The sequence below is a fragment of the Bison bison genome, unplaced genomic scaffold (genome assembly GCF_000754665.1).
Source record: "Bison bison bison isolate TAMUID 2011002044 unplaced genomic scaffold, Bison_UMD1.0 scf7180017864263, whole genome shotgun sequence".
Taxonomy (NCBI): Eukaryota; Metazoa; Chordata; class Mammalia; order Artiodactyla; family Bovidae; genus Bison; species Bison bison.
In genome coordinates, this window is record NW_011494835.1 from 242342 (window position 1) to 258588 (window position 16247).

A 16247-nucleotide genomic window follows, 5' to 3' on the forward strand; every position below is an offset into this window, starting at 1 on the left:
CAAAGCCGCCCGAAGCGTTGTTCAACCAGCCCGCAGCCAAGCGCTGCCAGGGATGCTGCGTTGAACACCGCTTCGGGCGACTTTGCATGCGCGTGGGAAACCTTAGCTGGCCTCTGATCTCCAGGGTCCGGTCTGGGGGCGGTTCCTGATCTCCCATATTAGTGCCCGCTAACTTTGAAAAGGAGGACTTTAGTCCCGCAGAGGTTGAGACCTAAGAGGTAGAGAAGGAAGAGAGGAGAGAAAACGCAACTGAGGCCGAAGGAGAACGAACTCATGTGGACCTCCTGAGCAGTTAAGAGGAGGACTGGACCTCTGAGAGCCGAGGCAGAACCTCGGAGGAGGTGTGGGCAAGGAGCAACGGAAGCGGTGCGGTCCGTGGGGCTGGGTCTGCTTGCACCTCGGGTCACGCCTCCTTGGCGAGAAGGCGCCTCGCCTTTGATTGCTTCCAGTTACTGCAGAACTTCCTGCCCTGGCGGAGAAGCGGGTCTTGCTTGGGTCGCGCTTACTCCGGGTCTGAGGCTTGAGACTGAGTTCACACGGTGCTGGGCCCCCAAAGCCAAGTGGGGTTGGGGGAACAGAGTCTGCGAGTCCCGGCGCCCCGAGTGCAGGGCCCCGTGTTGGGGTCCTCCTTCCCATTTGTATCCGCATCCTTGCGGGCTTTGCGCCTCCCCGGGGGACCCCTCGCCGGGAGATGGCCGCATTGATGCGGGGCAAGGACTCCTCCCGCTGCCTGCTCCTACTGGCCGCGGTGCTGATGGTGGAGAGCTCACAGTTCGGCAGCTCACGGGCCAAACTCAACTCCATCAAGTCCTCTCTGGGCGGGGAGACGCCTGCCCAGGCCGCCAATCGATCTGCGGGCACTTACCAAGGACTGGCTTTCGGCGGCAGTAAGAAGGGCAAAAACCTGGGGCAGGTAGGAAAATACCCCCAATACACTCTTCAACCAGAAGAGGTAGGGACCGGGGCTCTTGGGCACTTCATTTGACTTAGCCCACACGGAGTGCGCCCCCAGGTGTGGCGCACAGGATAGCTGGGGAGGGGTTCCCAGATGCACGATTGCGCTGGTGGGGATGGCTGTGTGGGTGTGAGTGCTGGAGGATATGAAGCGGGCGGGATGGATAGGGGATAGGGTACTTTGTCATTTCTGTTTTGGGATATGGGCATGTACGGAGCCCTAGTGAGTACCGATGGGGAAAATGGGCAGGACAATCCTTCTCCGCATTTAACACAGCGGATGTCGAGGATGCTGTTACTAGCTAACACACAGCAACTATTGGGTGTCAGGTATTGTTCTACGAGTTTTCCATATATTTAATCTTCACCACCCTATGAGCTTGGCGCTGTTATTATGCCTTCCCTGCAAATGAGGAAACTTAGGCAAGGAGTAGAAGCTATTTGCCCAAGGCACACACTTAGTGTAGGTGGCAGAGCGGGATTCCAATTCGGACAGTCTGAGTCCAGTTTCTGGGCTCTTATCCCATGTACTTTACAATCCGAAGGGAAAATTTACCGTTTTTCAGGTTCTCCTTCCTTCTCAGTTCCGTGAAGTTAGGTCACATACAGAAAACCTCAGTACCCGTGCATTTCTCACGTCTGGATATAAATCATCCCAGAGGAAACAAAATAATGAGCTGACAGAGGTAGTATCAGGTGCGGAGGACCAGGGTACCTGGGACATAGCCAGGAGAACTCCCGAGGTATGTTTTCCAGTGAAAACTTTGCCGAGCATCTTTGTCTCTCTGTCACACAGGCAGACAGGGAGATTGACAGTCATGCAAGTAGTTACACAAACAGACACAGAGAGAAGAGCTCGCATGCTCCACGCGGCACCCGCTGTGGCCAGCACACAGCAGCCAGGAAAGGGGGCCCTGTGGGCACTGGGAACCACTACAGCTCCCCCTTCCGCTCCTTTTGTGGGAAGCCAAGACTGAGAGCCAGTTTGCCCAGCAGCACCGGCACCTCACACAGCCCAACTGTCAACTCATAAAGGCAGGTCATTGCCTCACAGATTGTGGGTTTCCTCGTTTTACGAGAGGAGCCTGCTGCAGCTGCTGTGCGCGCTCTCAGCAGCGTCTTCCACTGCCCATGCCCGCAGCGCAGGCGTCAGGGTGAAGATTGACAGCCAAGCCCGGTCTTGGAGGGACCACAGGGAAGAGTCTGCTCTGCTTGGCCCCCTACTGCCCTCTCACGGGGAGAGTTTTGCTAGTTCTACAGTTCCAGAATGCTTCCTGGGTTCTGAAATGTCAAACATTTCAGCTCTCCTCTGAAAGGAAAACAAAGTCTGCAAACACAGGATTCTTTTTAATGACTCAGGGGAAATAAGAAACTATACATCTGCATACACACCACAGGCATACATGTCCTGTGCATATTCTCACACATGTGCACACACCTCCATCCACACTTACAAGACCATTCTCATTGCTCTTTTCTCCTCGTTAGGAAATGCTCTGCCGTTTTCAATAGGAACTGACAGCATTCTCTTAGAAACCCATCACACAATGGGTCAAAGCTTACAGAGAAAGGGTGCGCTCAGTCCAAATCATCTGACTTTCTCCCCTAATGTTACTGACTTCAAATTCCACCTTATCAGTTGTTGAAAAGAGCCGTGTTGAGTTCAGCCAAGAACAGAGGGATGGACCCAGTAATCTTTGAGGTTCCTTTTGATTCTAATCTATGTACATTCTGTGAATTTCTGTAAAGAAGTTTAAAAGCTTCTGACACCATGGGCCCCAACACCTAATGTTGCTCAGTCAAATTATCAGTTATATCAGTACTACCACTAGCCATAGGGTTATATGGGCTAGACTGTGGGATCCATCTAAAAACCTGGCTTATCACTTATGTGTTGATATCAATCCATACACAAATATGTTTGCTTATTTTTCTATCTCTCCAAATTTCTGCTCCTTAAAGAGGATTTGAGTTATGTTGCATGTCTTCAAATTGAAGATTTCTTTTATACATCAGTTGAAGTTCCTTTTTTTTTTTTTTTTGAGTTGAATATCTTTTATGCTCTCCATATCTTAGTGGTTCAATGGAATATATTTCATTATATTCACTTAATTGTAATACAGGATCCTTAAAAATTGACATCGGATTTGTGAGAAAATTGTAACATATTAGAGACAGTGGGAACATGGAATGAAACACTGAGTTGAATCACAGGAAGATAGCTGGAAAATAAAATTATTATCTTTTGTATATTCTGGCTTTGCACTTGTTTATCGGGTGGTCTAAAATGTGTACTGCTGTGAAGGAACAAATAGAAAAAAAAACTGTTTCTTATAGAGGTAGAGGAATTCTTTGAATACTTATGGATCTCTTTATCTTCTTACTTCCACTTCTTATGTGGTTACCAAAAATTTTAGCACTCTTATTTTCAACAGTGGAATGGAAATTAGAAAGATTGTTCCAAACGGAAGAGGCCACATCCTTTTATGGAGAAAAACTACAAATAAAATTCAGTTGAGCTGAATTTTTATCCATCACAAAATAATTGATTGAGAAAATTTGTAAGTAAAATGCCAACTGTCAAAACTAATTATATAGTGTCATTTTGAGGCCTAATATGTCTGTCTCCCATCCTCAGTCTTTGATTGATGATGTTCTGTCAATCAGTCACTGACTTAGTCCGACTAAGAGTCGTGTTCGACTCTTTGCGACCCTGTGGACTGTAGCCCGCCAGGTTCCTCTGTCCGTGGGATTTTCCAGGCAAGAATACTGGTGTGTGTTGCCATGCCCTCCTCCAGGGAGTCTTCCCAACCTAGGGATTGAATCCAGGTCTCCCGCACTGCAGGTGGATTCTTTACTGTCTGAGCCACCAGGGAAGCCCTGAACAGTAAAGATACAGGGACCAGAGACTGTAAGATAAAACCTCAAGTATGAGTGTCAGAAACTTAGTCTTTAGTCTTCTTTTCCTTAAGTGAAAGTTGAATGATTGTCTACTTTTCCTGATTTATTTTCATAATGGAGAATAAAAATAAAAATGTTATTGCTATTGCAGAAGAAATTGTTGAAGAAATTTAATAATTCATTAATCTACAAACGTGAAAATGAGGCTAAATGGGCTCCAAGGTTTTCTTGATTCACCGTAGTCTGATGTCATATAAAGAAAATATTCTTATTTATAGGAATTCTACTTGTCCTGTCAGCAAGGTGGATTATTTGTAAATCACTTCTGGAAAAGTTGTCTTTGAATTTCAGGAAAGATTTAGAGGGTGCCCAGAGAAAATCCACTGTTCTCCAGGGATGTTAAAATTCTCATCCTTAGGTTTGTTTTCAAAGACATAGTTATGAGTTTTGATTCAAACTGCCATAGAAAGTTGAATGTCTTACTCTTCATTCAGGTGATGGAAACAGAAGTAGCAAAAATTATTTTGGTGAATTATTCATATTGTTTTAATTTGACTTTCCACTTGCATCTATTATTAGTGATGGGTTTTAAAAGGTAGTATGCGTTTGTATATGTATATTGGATAAATTAGATCGTAGGACTGTAACTAGCTTATATATGAATAATTTATACATCTCAATTTATGAAGAGACTTGCAAACTTTCTAAATCAAAAGCATTATTAGACAAAATTTCAGTATCATGTGAACAAATATATTCTGTTAAGTACACTATTGCTCAACATCACCTCAGGTGTATGAGGTATCGATTTTTGCAGGCCACCTTAAAGGCAGATTTTTTTTTCAAAAAGCAATTTATAAAATCAGTTTACCCTTGAAATGAACAGTGATTTTTTTTTATATGTGAATGAGAAATCTTTTGAATGTGTTTGTAATTGCTTCTTTTAGCCTTTACTCCTTGTTTTGTTTTTTGAGACCAGCAGATTTAATTTGAACACAACGCTGTATGAATTTGAAGTATTTGTAAAACTTATGATTAGAACTGTGAAAAATAATTATATTTTAAAGGTAGAAAAGCTTCTTGGTATATGTCTCTAAAAAGAAGGTGAAATTGGTTTCATATAAATTCAGATTCCATTATTTTCTAATATAATTTGGACATTTGAGGGACAGGGGTTTGATGAAATTATGTTGTAAGAAAAGAATGCTTGAAATACACTAAAACGGAAGCTTGAGGAAGTTGGTAAGAGAACACTAATATTTTTTTTTGAATTTTCTTTAATAAAAATGCCATATCTATTTGCATGCACTCATGAAAATGCTCATTGAAAAAAACTATATATCCTATTTTCTGGAGGTGATCGCTTAACTTTCTAAAATTAGCCGTGACCTTTTTCTGAAAATCCCAGCCCAACTTTCCCCTCTTAGAGGTTAAATATTTGCTATCTCCTCTGTACTTCAGTTGACACTAAACGTAATCGGGAAAGCAAGTCATCTCTAAAATTAATTCTTTCCAAACAAACAAACAAAAATATTTGAAATACACTACACTACTTCTTTTCTTTCTTTATCGACAGTAGAGAGTTGATGGTTGACACAAGTGAACGTTACCTAGTGAATAGCAAGAAAGTATTTTAATGATAATCTAAGTGGGGACATCCATCATTTCATTTCTGTGTTAGAGAAGAGAAAGCAAAGGACAAGGTTACTTAAACTCACTCCAGCTGTGACTCTGACCTTACCATAGTCTTCTTGAGTACTCCTCTCTGATACAGACTCCTTCCCAGGATGTTTCAAATCGTATAATTTTTAAAGTAGAGAAAGCAATGTAATAGAAGGGTACCTAGGAGACTATCGTGCTTTCTTCTTCTTTTCCCTGCACAGTTATATTAAGTGTACAGTAAAATGACCTGTTAAATTACAGAGGCCTTTATAATAGTCAGTATATTTAGTATTTTAGACTCAGTCTCTTCTGGCTGTTCATTCTTTGGTATTGATGTAGCATTGAAAAGAGTTACAATCTTATTTTTGTGATTTTCTCATGACCCTTTTAAGTCATTTTGCTTCATTATACCTCTAGTCATAAAGGTGATAAAGCTACTCCTAGTTAATTATTTAACCATTGAAAACATTTATGCAATATTTATATTCCTCTTAGAGTCATTTTTTAAAAAATCTGAAGCAACCTCCCCAAAACAAAATTAATAATAATAGATAGATTTTTGTGTCATGTAACATTGCTTTAAGATTACATAGAAATATGTTAATATGGAATGTAAAACAAAACTTTAGTATTACTGTTTAAGGAAAGCAGAAGTTAATTGTTTTTCTTCCTCTGTTCCCGCTTTACTTTCCAGGAATTAGAGAACGATATATTTTTCTCTAATAGTTGTTGTTGTTGTTTTCCAGAATAAATATAAACCATTCTCCCACACACAGAGGTCAACTGATATAAAATACGGGTGATTGTTTTTTTTTGATAGGAACATCTGTCCACAGGAGGAAAGTCAACATCCAAATATTTTAAATAGTGGCTTCCCAATGAGTCTCTCATGTTAACAGTTTTGGGTTACTGCCCACTCCTTTGGGTTCAAAACAAGAAAGGAAGACCATGAGTAACACCAACGTCTAATCAGAGTCCTTAGGGACAGTTCATCCTGTAAATCCTTGTCTTTGTAATGGTAAATTAAATCAGAAACCATTGAGGCAGAAGAGATTTCAATATCAGATATAAACTGACGTATTTGAACTCAGTTTATGCAGCACTAAAAACAGAATTAGTATTTTAACTTTTATCCACAACCAGTGAACCTGATTAGGATACTACGTTTGTGGGATTTTAATAGTAGCTTAGATTTATCTATGTGCTTCAATGTAGGAATAAAATCAGCAAAACAGAAAAGTAGTAAATATTTTAATAAGTTACTTATCTCTTTTCCACAGTCAGATAAAAGGGACAAATGTGCATCAGATATCTTTTGAAATATATTGCAGGGTCTAATTTAATTGGTTGATTCTACTTAAGTATTATAATTTTGGTACATACAATAGCTTAAATTTAAATATTTCATTATCATACAACGTTTTAGCTATCCCACCCTGTCTAAAGCAAGCAAATAAATAAAAGCAGTGAATGAATATGAACATTAATTAGAAAAACAAAGCATTACAATTAGGGAGAGAGACTTTTTTAAGTGTTAGATTTATCCAAATATCTCGTAAAAATTTTAGCTCTCCATGTTATGCTTTATCATGTAGAATAAGAATGTTCTTCCCAGGACTGGAAGACAAGAGTGGCTTTCCGATATCATTTTCTTAAATTGGCTTGCAAGTTGGTATAGCACACATTAAATTATAGTAAGAGGTTCCATTTGTTACTTATTTACTCTGCCAGGCATTGCTTCAAAAACTTCATTTGAATTAATTTTTTTCACTCTCTCAGTAGCCCTTTGAAGCGAGTAAGTCCTAATATTGCCCTTCTTTTTATAAATGATAAAGCAATAATTCTCCTGGGACACAGAGGGGTTTTGCCATTTGTACCAGTCACACAGCAGTAGGTGCAGAAAGCCACAACATGGACCTAAGTGATGTAGTGTTAGAGCCTGAATAGTTACCTACCAGGCTGCGCTGCCACAGTGTCCAGCCAAATAAGACATGGGTACACTATCTATACAATACAGAGTTAAGAGGAGACATGGACCTTTATTTTATTCTTCCCTATTCTATTTTCGACTCACACAGGTATGACTCTAGGTTCATTAAAAACCATAGCAAAACCCAAACCCAAACCATCAAGCAGTTGATGCCAACTGCTACTCTGAGTAGCCAGAGTATGAGAATAGTTTATGGACTCAAAACTAGGCACATAGTAGTGTCATCTCTGCCTTTACTTGCCTCCCTGCCAGAGAAAATTCACTAACACACGCATGCACACACACACACACACACACACCCTCTTTCTTTCTCCTACTCTTCTCCATTAAATTATTGCATTGCCGCGAGTAGAAAGGAACGCTATTGCATAAATCCTATTTTGCTCTCCGTAACCACCACACAGTACCCACCCCCCTGCCTCTAAGTGACACCGTGTGCCCACTGACATCAGCAATGTGGGGGCCTTCCCAGCGGCCTCTCTGGAGTGACTTTCCATTGGTCTGGCTGGCATCCATCACACTCTGATCAGAGAGGGAGAAGCCATTTAGAACTTGCTATCGGTTTTGTTTTTCCTTTACTTTTGACCTCCTCCTAACTGCCTTTCAGATAATCGGTTGATTTGTAGCAGCACTAGAGTTTCGTAACAGAACTCCTAGGGGAGTTTTTCTCAATTGCATCTGGCTAGCTTAATGGCTTTGGAAAAGCCACTTAATCTCTGGTCCTTTTTAAAAAAATCTGTAAAATAGGATAATAATAACAATAGCAACCATAATAGTAATAACACTCAACTTACTGGGCAACAGGGAGGAAGAGGAAAGTGCACTCAGTCATTTAACTGATGTTATTATTTCTATTACCATTACAGAAATATGTAAGGTCAAGTGCTCCTGTAAAAAATAGAAAGTGGCTACTTAATTTTCCCCACCAAGATGGGCAGGAGTAACTAAATGAATGCATATGATATACATGAAGGAAACAAATGAACTCAATTACACCAATGCCAAGAATTGTCAATCAGAAGAAAACAAGACAAAAAAACATACATATACACACATACATATGCTATCATGTTTCCTGTACTGCATGTTAGCATTAAAAGTGATAATAGGTCAGTGTTGTAAAAAAAAGCAAAATAGTACGTAATTGAATAATTGGTGAAATTACACAGAAGCAAGAGTGTACCAGACATTAAAAATACAACCATGATAGGAGGGGGTCCTAACAGGGATGGCAATATTAGTTATTCAAGCATAGGAACCAAAACAGTTGAAAAACATATTAGAGTCAGCTGCCAACAGCATTAATTTGATATTCTCTAAAGTAAGACAACCCGTGTAGACACAAACTTCTTGACACTTTATGCAGAGTGCTTGGACCCCGAAGAGCTTGCTAAGAATTTGGAAGACTTAAAACCCTCTTTGAGTGTCAGCCTGTCATGTATGAGGTGGACTCATAGATTCAGAGCTCATTATTCCCATTCCATCCCCTTGTTTGTTTTGAGTTCTTTTTTTTAAGATTCAGGTAATCTGGAAATATTTTGATAATGTTAAATTGAGAGTGAAAGTCAACTCACTGGAGTATGTAATATACTTCTTTCAATGTATTAGATATAAACTGCCAGTAAGAGTTTCTATCTGGTAATGAGCTAAAAACCTTCATTCAGATGGGGAAACCGTCATTTAAAATCAATCAACTGAGATGACGGCTCAGAGTCAAACAACAGTGTTCACTTGCTCATTCTAATTTCATCTCAGCCTTTTGAAATTTGGCTCAACGAGCACTGTCTTAATTTGTCACTTGAAATCCAAAGTCTGTTTTCTAGTCCCCATCCTGTATACTCTGTAGCCTGTTATCTATCTCTTATACCTAATACATTCCCCTACTTCTGTAATATTACAAATTTTTCTTTTCCGCTCTGGTTCATCCCTCTTTATGGTTTTCACTGATTCCTCCACAGCGTTGTGCTATAAATGTGGGCATTCCTTCACATTCTCTCCCCAGTTCTCTTTTCTTTCTGTTCCATCTTCTTTTCTTTCCTTGTGTGTGGGTGTGCTGTGCTTAGTCCCTCAGTTGTGTCTGACTCTTCGAGACCCTTTGGACTGCAGCCTGCCAAGCTCCTCTGTCCATGGAATTTTTTTCAGGCAAGAATACTGAGTGGATTGCCATTTCCTTCTCTAGGGGATCTTCCAGACTCAGGGATCGAACCCGGGTCTCTTATGTCTCCTGCATTGCAGGCAGATTCTATACTATCTGAGCCATCAGGGAAACCCATTATTTCCTTATTTGAAATCGTTTGTCACTTATGGAGGTATGTTTGTTTAAACTACTGAGCCTCCTTGCCTGCTCAACTGTTTTGGAAGTCCTTCCAGAAACAAACAAATCTCCATATCGAAATGTAACCTTTTATGGTTAACATCAAATTGTCAGGAATCAGGCAACCAGGTCTTTTTGATTTCTAAATGTTATAAAAAAGCCTGCTAGAAAGTTCCCGGGGTCAGACTAATGCAGGTCACAAGAATCTAGTCTGATTACCCCAACTTCTTATGCTCTGGTCTGTTTCGTCACTCGCTGCTGATCAATGAAAGCTGTGTACATTCCTATCAATGCTTTTGTTTCTTGAACTTTGTGTATTTGAATCCTTGGGATTTAAATGGCCTCCAATTTTTTTCCCTCTATGATGAACTTGTTACATTAATATCTGATGAGAAGATGCAAGTATCTATTATTTATGCTTATTAAATGTTACATATTATAATATGCACACAAATATTTTAAGCAATATGTAATGTTCGTTTTTATAGCTTGAACTATTCACTAAAGAGTCATTTTTTGCTACTTCCAATCTTATAAATGACTATTAATTTTTAGAGTGAGAAACCTCGACATTTATACATTTACTCAACATTTACCTGATACACTCTTAAAAGTGCTTGATATTTAATAACTGAATAAGAAGATTCTTAAAGTGTGCTTAATCACTATTAATCAAGATGGAGAGTGTTATAGAAAGAACCAAGAAAAACTTTTATCACCTGCAGGTTTCAAGAACTTGTATAACAGACTAAGGTGGGCATGCTTAGAGCTGGGATATACATTAGAAATCACCAAGTTTAACTCAGCTTATTTTACATATGAGGGAAGCAATTTGGGAGACTGTTGTGATCTGCTCTAATACTACAAATAATACTTTGCCTGTGACAAAGAAACTTCTGCTGAAACTTGTATCTTCTGACTTCTAGCAAGGGCCTTTCAAATAATAACAAAGCTCTGCAGATGAATTAATTTCAGTTGATTAAAAAAACTAATGGGAGATAAATTATATATAGAACCCCCTTTCAGCTCTCAATTTGTGTGTGTCAAAATGTATTAGCAAAGAATACAATACCATGATGACAACTGTGTCAGTAGGATTTAAAGAAAATTAATGAAATGACAGGGCTTTGGCTATATTATCCTTGCCTGCTCTTTTAGTCATGATACTTTAATAATGCATTTAGCAGGAAGCCTGGCTGAAGAGAGTCTCTACCAAAGAAAAACATTTTCCTTTGTAATCCAGAACATGCACACACGCATGCACACAACCCTGATAGAAGTTTCAACAATAAATACTCTTAAGATGCAGTTGTTCAGTCGCTCAGTCGTGTCTGACTCTTTGTGACCCCATGGACTGCAGCAGGCCAGGCAAAAAAAAAAAAAATTCTTTAGTCCTTTCCTTCTATTCTGCGCTGTGCTACTCTCTTGCTCTGTTCTCTTTGCTCTTTATCTTTGAATACTAGTCATCACTATAGAATAGACTGACCAAAACCTGTTGTTTGAAAAACCACTGACCCGTCTGCTATTGCCCTTGCCTTGCAGCAAACTCAGGGCATGATGGTTGGAGATCAGTAGTACTTGAGGAGTCAGCCCCAGTGAGGGAAGGTAGACAGCAGAGGCAAGCAGGTTTTCATGGAATGACGCATCCGTCATCTCAGACTGCTCCCACCTTCCCTTCTTAGCTGCCTATCAGCCTCTGGTCTCGATGTAGGGGAGCTCTTCACCTGGGATGGACCGAATCTCTGCCTCTCTATTTCAGGAGTAAGTGACTTAAAACAATGCTGTGTTTGGTACTTGGATGTTTCAGACATCTTAATGTTAGTCTGTTATCCCACATTAGTATTGTTCTTTCTGGGTGTGTGCCCAGAATGTGTATCATCATACTTTATTTCTAAGAGTATACAGTTGAGGATACAGTTTCTACATAGGATAGCAGGGGAACGTGACACAGCCTGGACTATAGATTGAGAAGACCTGGTTAGCCTATTGTCTAACACGCTGGACATGAAGAAATCATCTGACACCTTCAAGCTTTAGTTTTCTCATCAGAAAAGTAGGGCCTGTAATGATGGTGTTTTATCTTATCTGTTTGCAAAATATAAAGCATTGCTTATTTACATTATATCTTTAGAGGCTGTTTTAATGAAAAAACTAAAGACCTTTCCACTCTGAATTTATGAACGATAAATCTGAATTAGTGTTAAACCAAGAATAAGTAATTCTAGGTGATTATGATTCTGGAATTATAAGTTCAGTTTCTGTTTTGATAGACTGCCTCTTTTTTTTTTTTAAAGAAAGAAAGACCGAGTGTGGAAGGTGTTTCTTCGCTTTTGTTTTCTTTCTTTGCCTTTTTGTCTTGATTCTCTTGGGTTTCTTGGGAAAAAATAAGTGCCAGTAGTAATACTTCCACATTTCTGATTAGAACTTGGTGATGTTATTATGATAATTATTACTTTTATTCCTGCAGGCTACAGACAGCCTGCTATTAGAATATCCTGCCTATGACTTCAAGAAGAGCCCTCTGCGTTTTTATTCTATCATGTATAAGATATGTTACTGTTTATATATTTTTAAAATGTCTTGGAAAGGCATAATAAGGGTCTCTATAATAGAAGTAAGTGTATTTTAAAGTTCTGGAACTAAACTTGAGCATCATATTTTGGGCATATATGTTACGCATATAACATATATATGTTATAGGGTTCACAAAGCATAAATTTCAGGGAAACAGCCAATTGTAAAGTCAAGTTGTATGGCTGTGAGATCACATTAATTGTGACAGACAAAATAGATTTTTGCCACAAACCCTTCAAACAGGAAAGTGGGTATTTTTCAAAGCTGGTGAAAACATACTGTTGTGTTGCTAAGTTGGCATTTCCTAGTGAACAGTGTAGCAGCTCTGATCTTTCATGTTACATGTGCAGGGATCTCACCCAAACATTTGTTCAGGCTATAAACAGTGCAGGCTTCCTGCTTGCCGTTCCTGCTCCTTAGTAATTATCCTCTAATTTAGAGGATTCTTCTTCTTCTTCAATAATGATTGCTTTTGTTGTTTTCTTGTCATCCCAGCTCTCATGGCCTTGATTCGGACCATTATCATTTCCCAGGGGAACATTACAATATTGTGGTAGTTTTTTGCTTCTTCAAACCATCCTCCGCACTATTTCAGAAGTGAGCTTTCTAAAGTAAAAACTCTGATAAAGCTGTTCTAGAAATGTTCACTTCTAGGGCATGAAGTCTACACTTCTCAGCTTGGCACACAACAACGTCAGTTACCTTATACCTCATACTTTGGCCCTGAGACCACACAGCTGATGAGTGGCAGAGCTAGGGTTTAAAGCCAAGCAGTTTTACTTGAGTCTACTTAATCATGCTATGCCGCAGCCTCATATAAATTGGATGCCAGAGAATCCAGCTAAAGACTTTTTACTGGTATGTTTGAGAATTCAGATGTGATTAAATTCTTCTGGTAAGCCAGTCAGCTTGCTAATTGCTTACTTCTTAGAGGTATTAGATGCTACTATCACAGTCAACAAACATTTATTAGACACATGTTCTACTGGGTCCTTGGTATAAGTAGCCATAAAAACAAATATAGTGTATTTGAGGAAGCCGGTTGGAATTTTAAGGTTGAATGAGACTCCCATATATTGTCCAGTTTAAGCCTCTATTTTCAGTACGGTATGAGAGCTGAACAGTTTGATGAGTTTTCCTTTTTATGCAGATTTTTAAGAGGAACACTTGTATCTCTTAGTTATCTGGTTACCCGGACTTTAATTATGTTAAGAACAGGAACCTTCTGTGTGCTGCTGTAAGTGAAACTTGAATAAAATGAAGCTGGATATTGATCTCTATGTAAAAACACTTCCTCACTGACAGAAAAGGTATCTACTTATTTTAGCCATTTTTCACAGAATATACTCTGGTTCCTTTGACAGACAGTCAGGCTGTCCTTGAAGAGTTATACTGTATTCATCAACCTGTTAAGAAAAGGTCTGACATGCTGGACATTATGGGGATCATGTTAAGAGGTGGTGCCTGCCTGCCTTTTCTGTTCCAAATATTTTGGAAGGAATTAAATTTTTATTATTTTTTCCTGTGTGTCAGTGCCTCACTGCTCCTGGAGGAAGTTGGATCTTAATTTTGTCATGTACAAAAGCACTTTGAAAACATAAATGGGAAGAGGCAGTTGTTTAGTAGCTCAGACTCTTTTGCAACCCCATGGGCTGTAGCCCGCCAGGCTCCTCCGTCTATGGGATTTCCCAGGCAAGAATACTGGAGTGACTTGCCATTTCCTCCTCCAGGGATCTTCCTGGCCCAGAAAAAGGCAGGCTCACAAGGAATTAGAAGCATGGTAGGAAACAGCAAAATTGTACTAGTGGAAGGGTAAGAGTCTGGTGACCTCAGAACGAATGGTAGAAGGGTTGTGTTAATTAAAGTGGGCAAGTTCCTAAAACATGGGTGGAGGAACAGGTGGACTGAAATGTATTAAAGAAAGAGTGTGGTAAAGTGCAAGTTTAAAATGATGTCACATGTTTTTCTAAACGAGCACGCTTAAGCATTTATTTTCCAAATTGGTCACTGCAGAAAACTCATTCCTTTGATATTGTCATTTAGACCTTTCTTTTGAAATCAACTTCAGAAATAGTTGACATGTTTATCGAAGGCCATAACTTTATGACCATAAACAAGGTTATATATGCTGATTAACATACTGTATTCGAAATCCTTGATTACCGAGTGCCTTTGTGTTCTTTCCATAAACAAAATATCCCACGGAAGGTGAGGACATCGAAGAAATGTGGTACACTGGGTGAAACCAATTCCCAAAAGCTCCAAAAGGCATTCGGAGTCACAGAATCAGTATTGTAGCTATAACTGTAAACAGTTCAATGTTGATTGCTTTAAGGTGGTATACCCTCAGTTTGGCTGATAGCCTTAAACAAATCTGTCATGTCACCTTGTAATCAAGTCCACTCTAGGAGAAAGAACCTGGCTGGAATTTATGTAATATGGTTACCATTTCTCAGGGAAGCAGGAACTTCAGGAAGCAATTAATGAGTGCAAGCCACTAGTGTGTTCCCCACACAAAACCCACTCTTTCTGTGAAAGAGGAAGCAAGAGCAAATCACACCGGCGCATTTCCCTAGAGTCCAGTCTGATGACACCCGTTACTTCATGTACCACTTTTTAGTTAAAATATATGCACTGAGGTCAGGGGAAAAAAAAAGAAAAGATGGTCTGTCAAAAGTTATTTTTTTAATGCAAACGCATTCTATTAAAGTTTCATAGAAAAGACTAAACAGCTTAACTCAGTAAAAATGTTTTTTCAATTGTTCAAAATTAATCCAATGCTTCCAAAATGCTCTTTGGAAATCCTTGTAAGTTTCCTTGCCTGTGTGCTCTCCTGCTATCTTCCCAACACTCTTTAGAAGGAAATTGGTTTTTAACAAGAAAAACCTTCTGGAAGTCGCATTTCCAATGGGGCCCTGGCCACACCAGCTACAACACACGGTGACTAAACCATTGTCTATTTTGGTTCTCATTGTTAAAAGCACAAGTGACCAACACTCAGGTCTTGTGCCACAGCCACCCCAGTGACTGACTACAAATTGGACTGGAATGAGTGCTGTGAATTTTCTTGTCAAAAAAATACAAGCTTTCAACACAAAAGAACAGCTATATTTGATAGCCTGTCAGTTAAAAAGTTAAGACAGACCAAAATACAGTTCTGGTTCTTAGTAGACAGCAATAAAAAAATGTAGCCCAACCTCACGAGTAATTCTGTTTTATAAAAAAAGTCCATTTCTGGGAGAGTCAGAGACTAGCTGGAGAAAACGCTCTAATTGTGGAAGTAAGATAGTCCTAATTTTAAAGAACTTTTTAAAATATCTCAGGGAATCAAGGTAGAGTGGCCAGAGCCTTGGACAAATTATTGATTTCAAATCCCTGATAGCAGATTAAAGAATGGCACGTTCAATGAAGAGCTAGTATCAATCATCATAATAAGATTTAATATGAGGAACTGAAGGAGTGATATTCTGAAGCTAAGATGCATGGAAAGGAGAGGAAGACCATAAATGATAGCTACTTGTGTCTTAAACACAAAATTAAGCAGGATAAACAGGCTGACCTCCAAACTTTAGTCATTGCCTGCCCCATGGATAATGTAGCCTGATATTAACCATGTTGTGACTGTACCTCTCCAGCACATTTCTACCAATATCCTACAAACAGCATCAGTGTGGTTGGTACTATGGTTGGATATCTAAGCAATACACAAGTCCTTGCTTCTAGAAGATAGTACAACCAGCATTTGTTGAGAACCTACTTTATGTCAAGAAATTTCTGTTAATTTCACTATATTAATAATATTAGTTCATCGTCTCAATACCCTATAGCACCTGTCATGTGCAGAGCCCTCAG

The 16247-nt window shown here is 39.4% G+C and overlaps 1 protein-coding gene across 1 annotated transcript in view; it reads left to right on the forward strand.

Annotated features, from left to right (window-relative positions):
• Positions 1–665: 665 nt before the first annotated feature.
• Positions 666–16247, forward strand: part of DKK2 (dickkopf WNT signaling pathway inhibitor 2) — a 124303-nt gene continuing 108721 nt past the window's right edge. The window contains exon 1 of the mRNA XM_010848233.1: positions 666–913. Coding sequence (XP_010846535.1) covers positions 692–913 — 222 coding nt within the window. The 5' untranslated portion in view covers positions 666–691. The remainder of the gene's footprint in view (positions 914–16247) is intronic.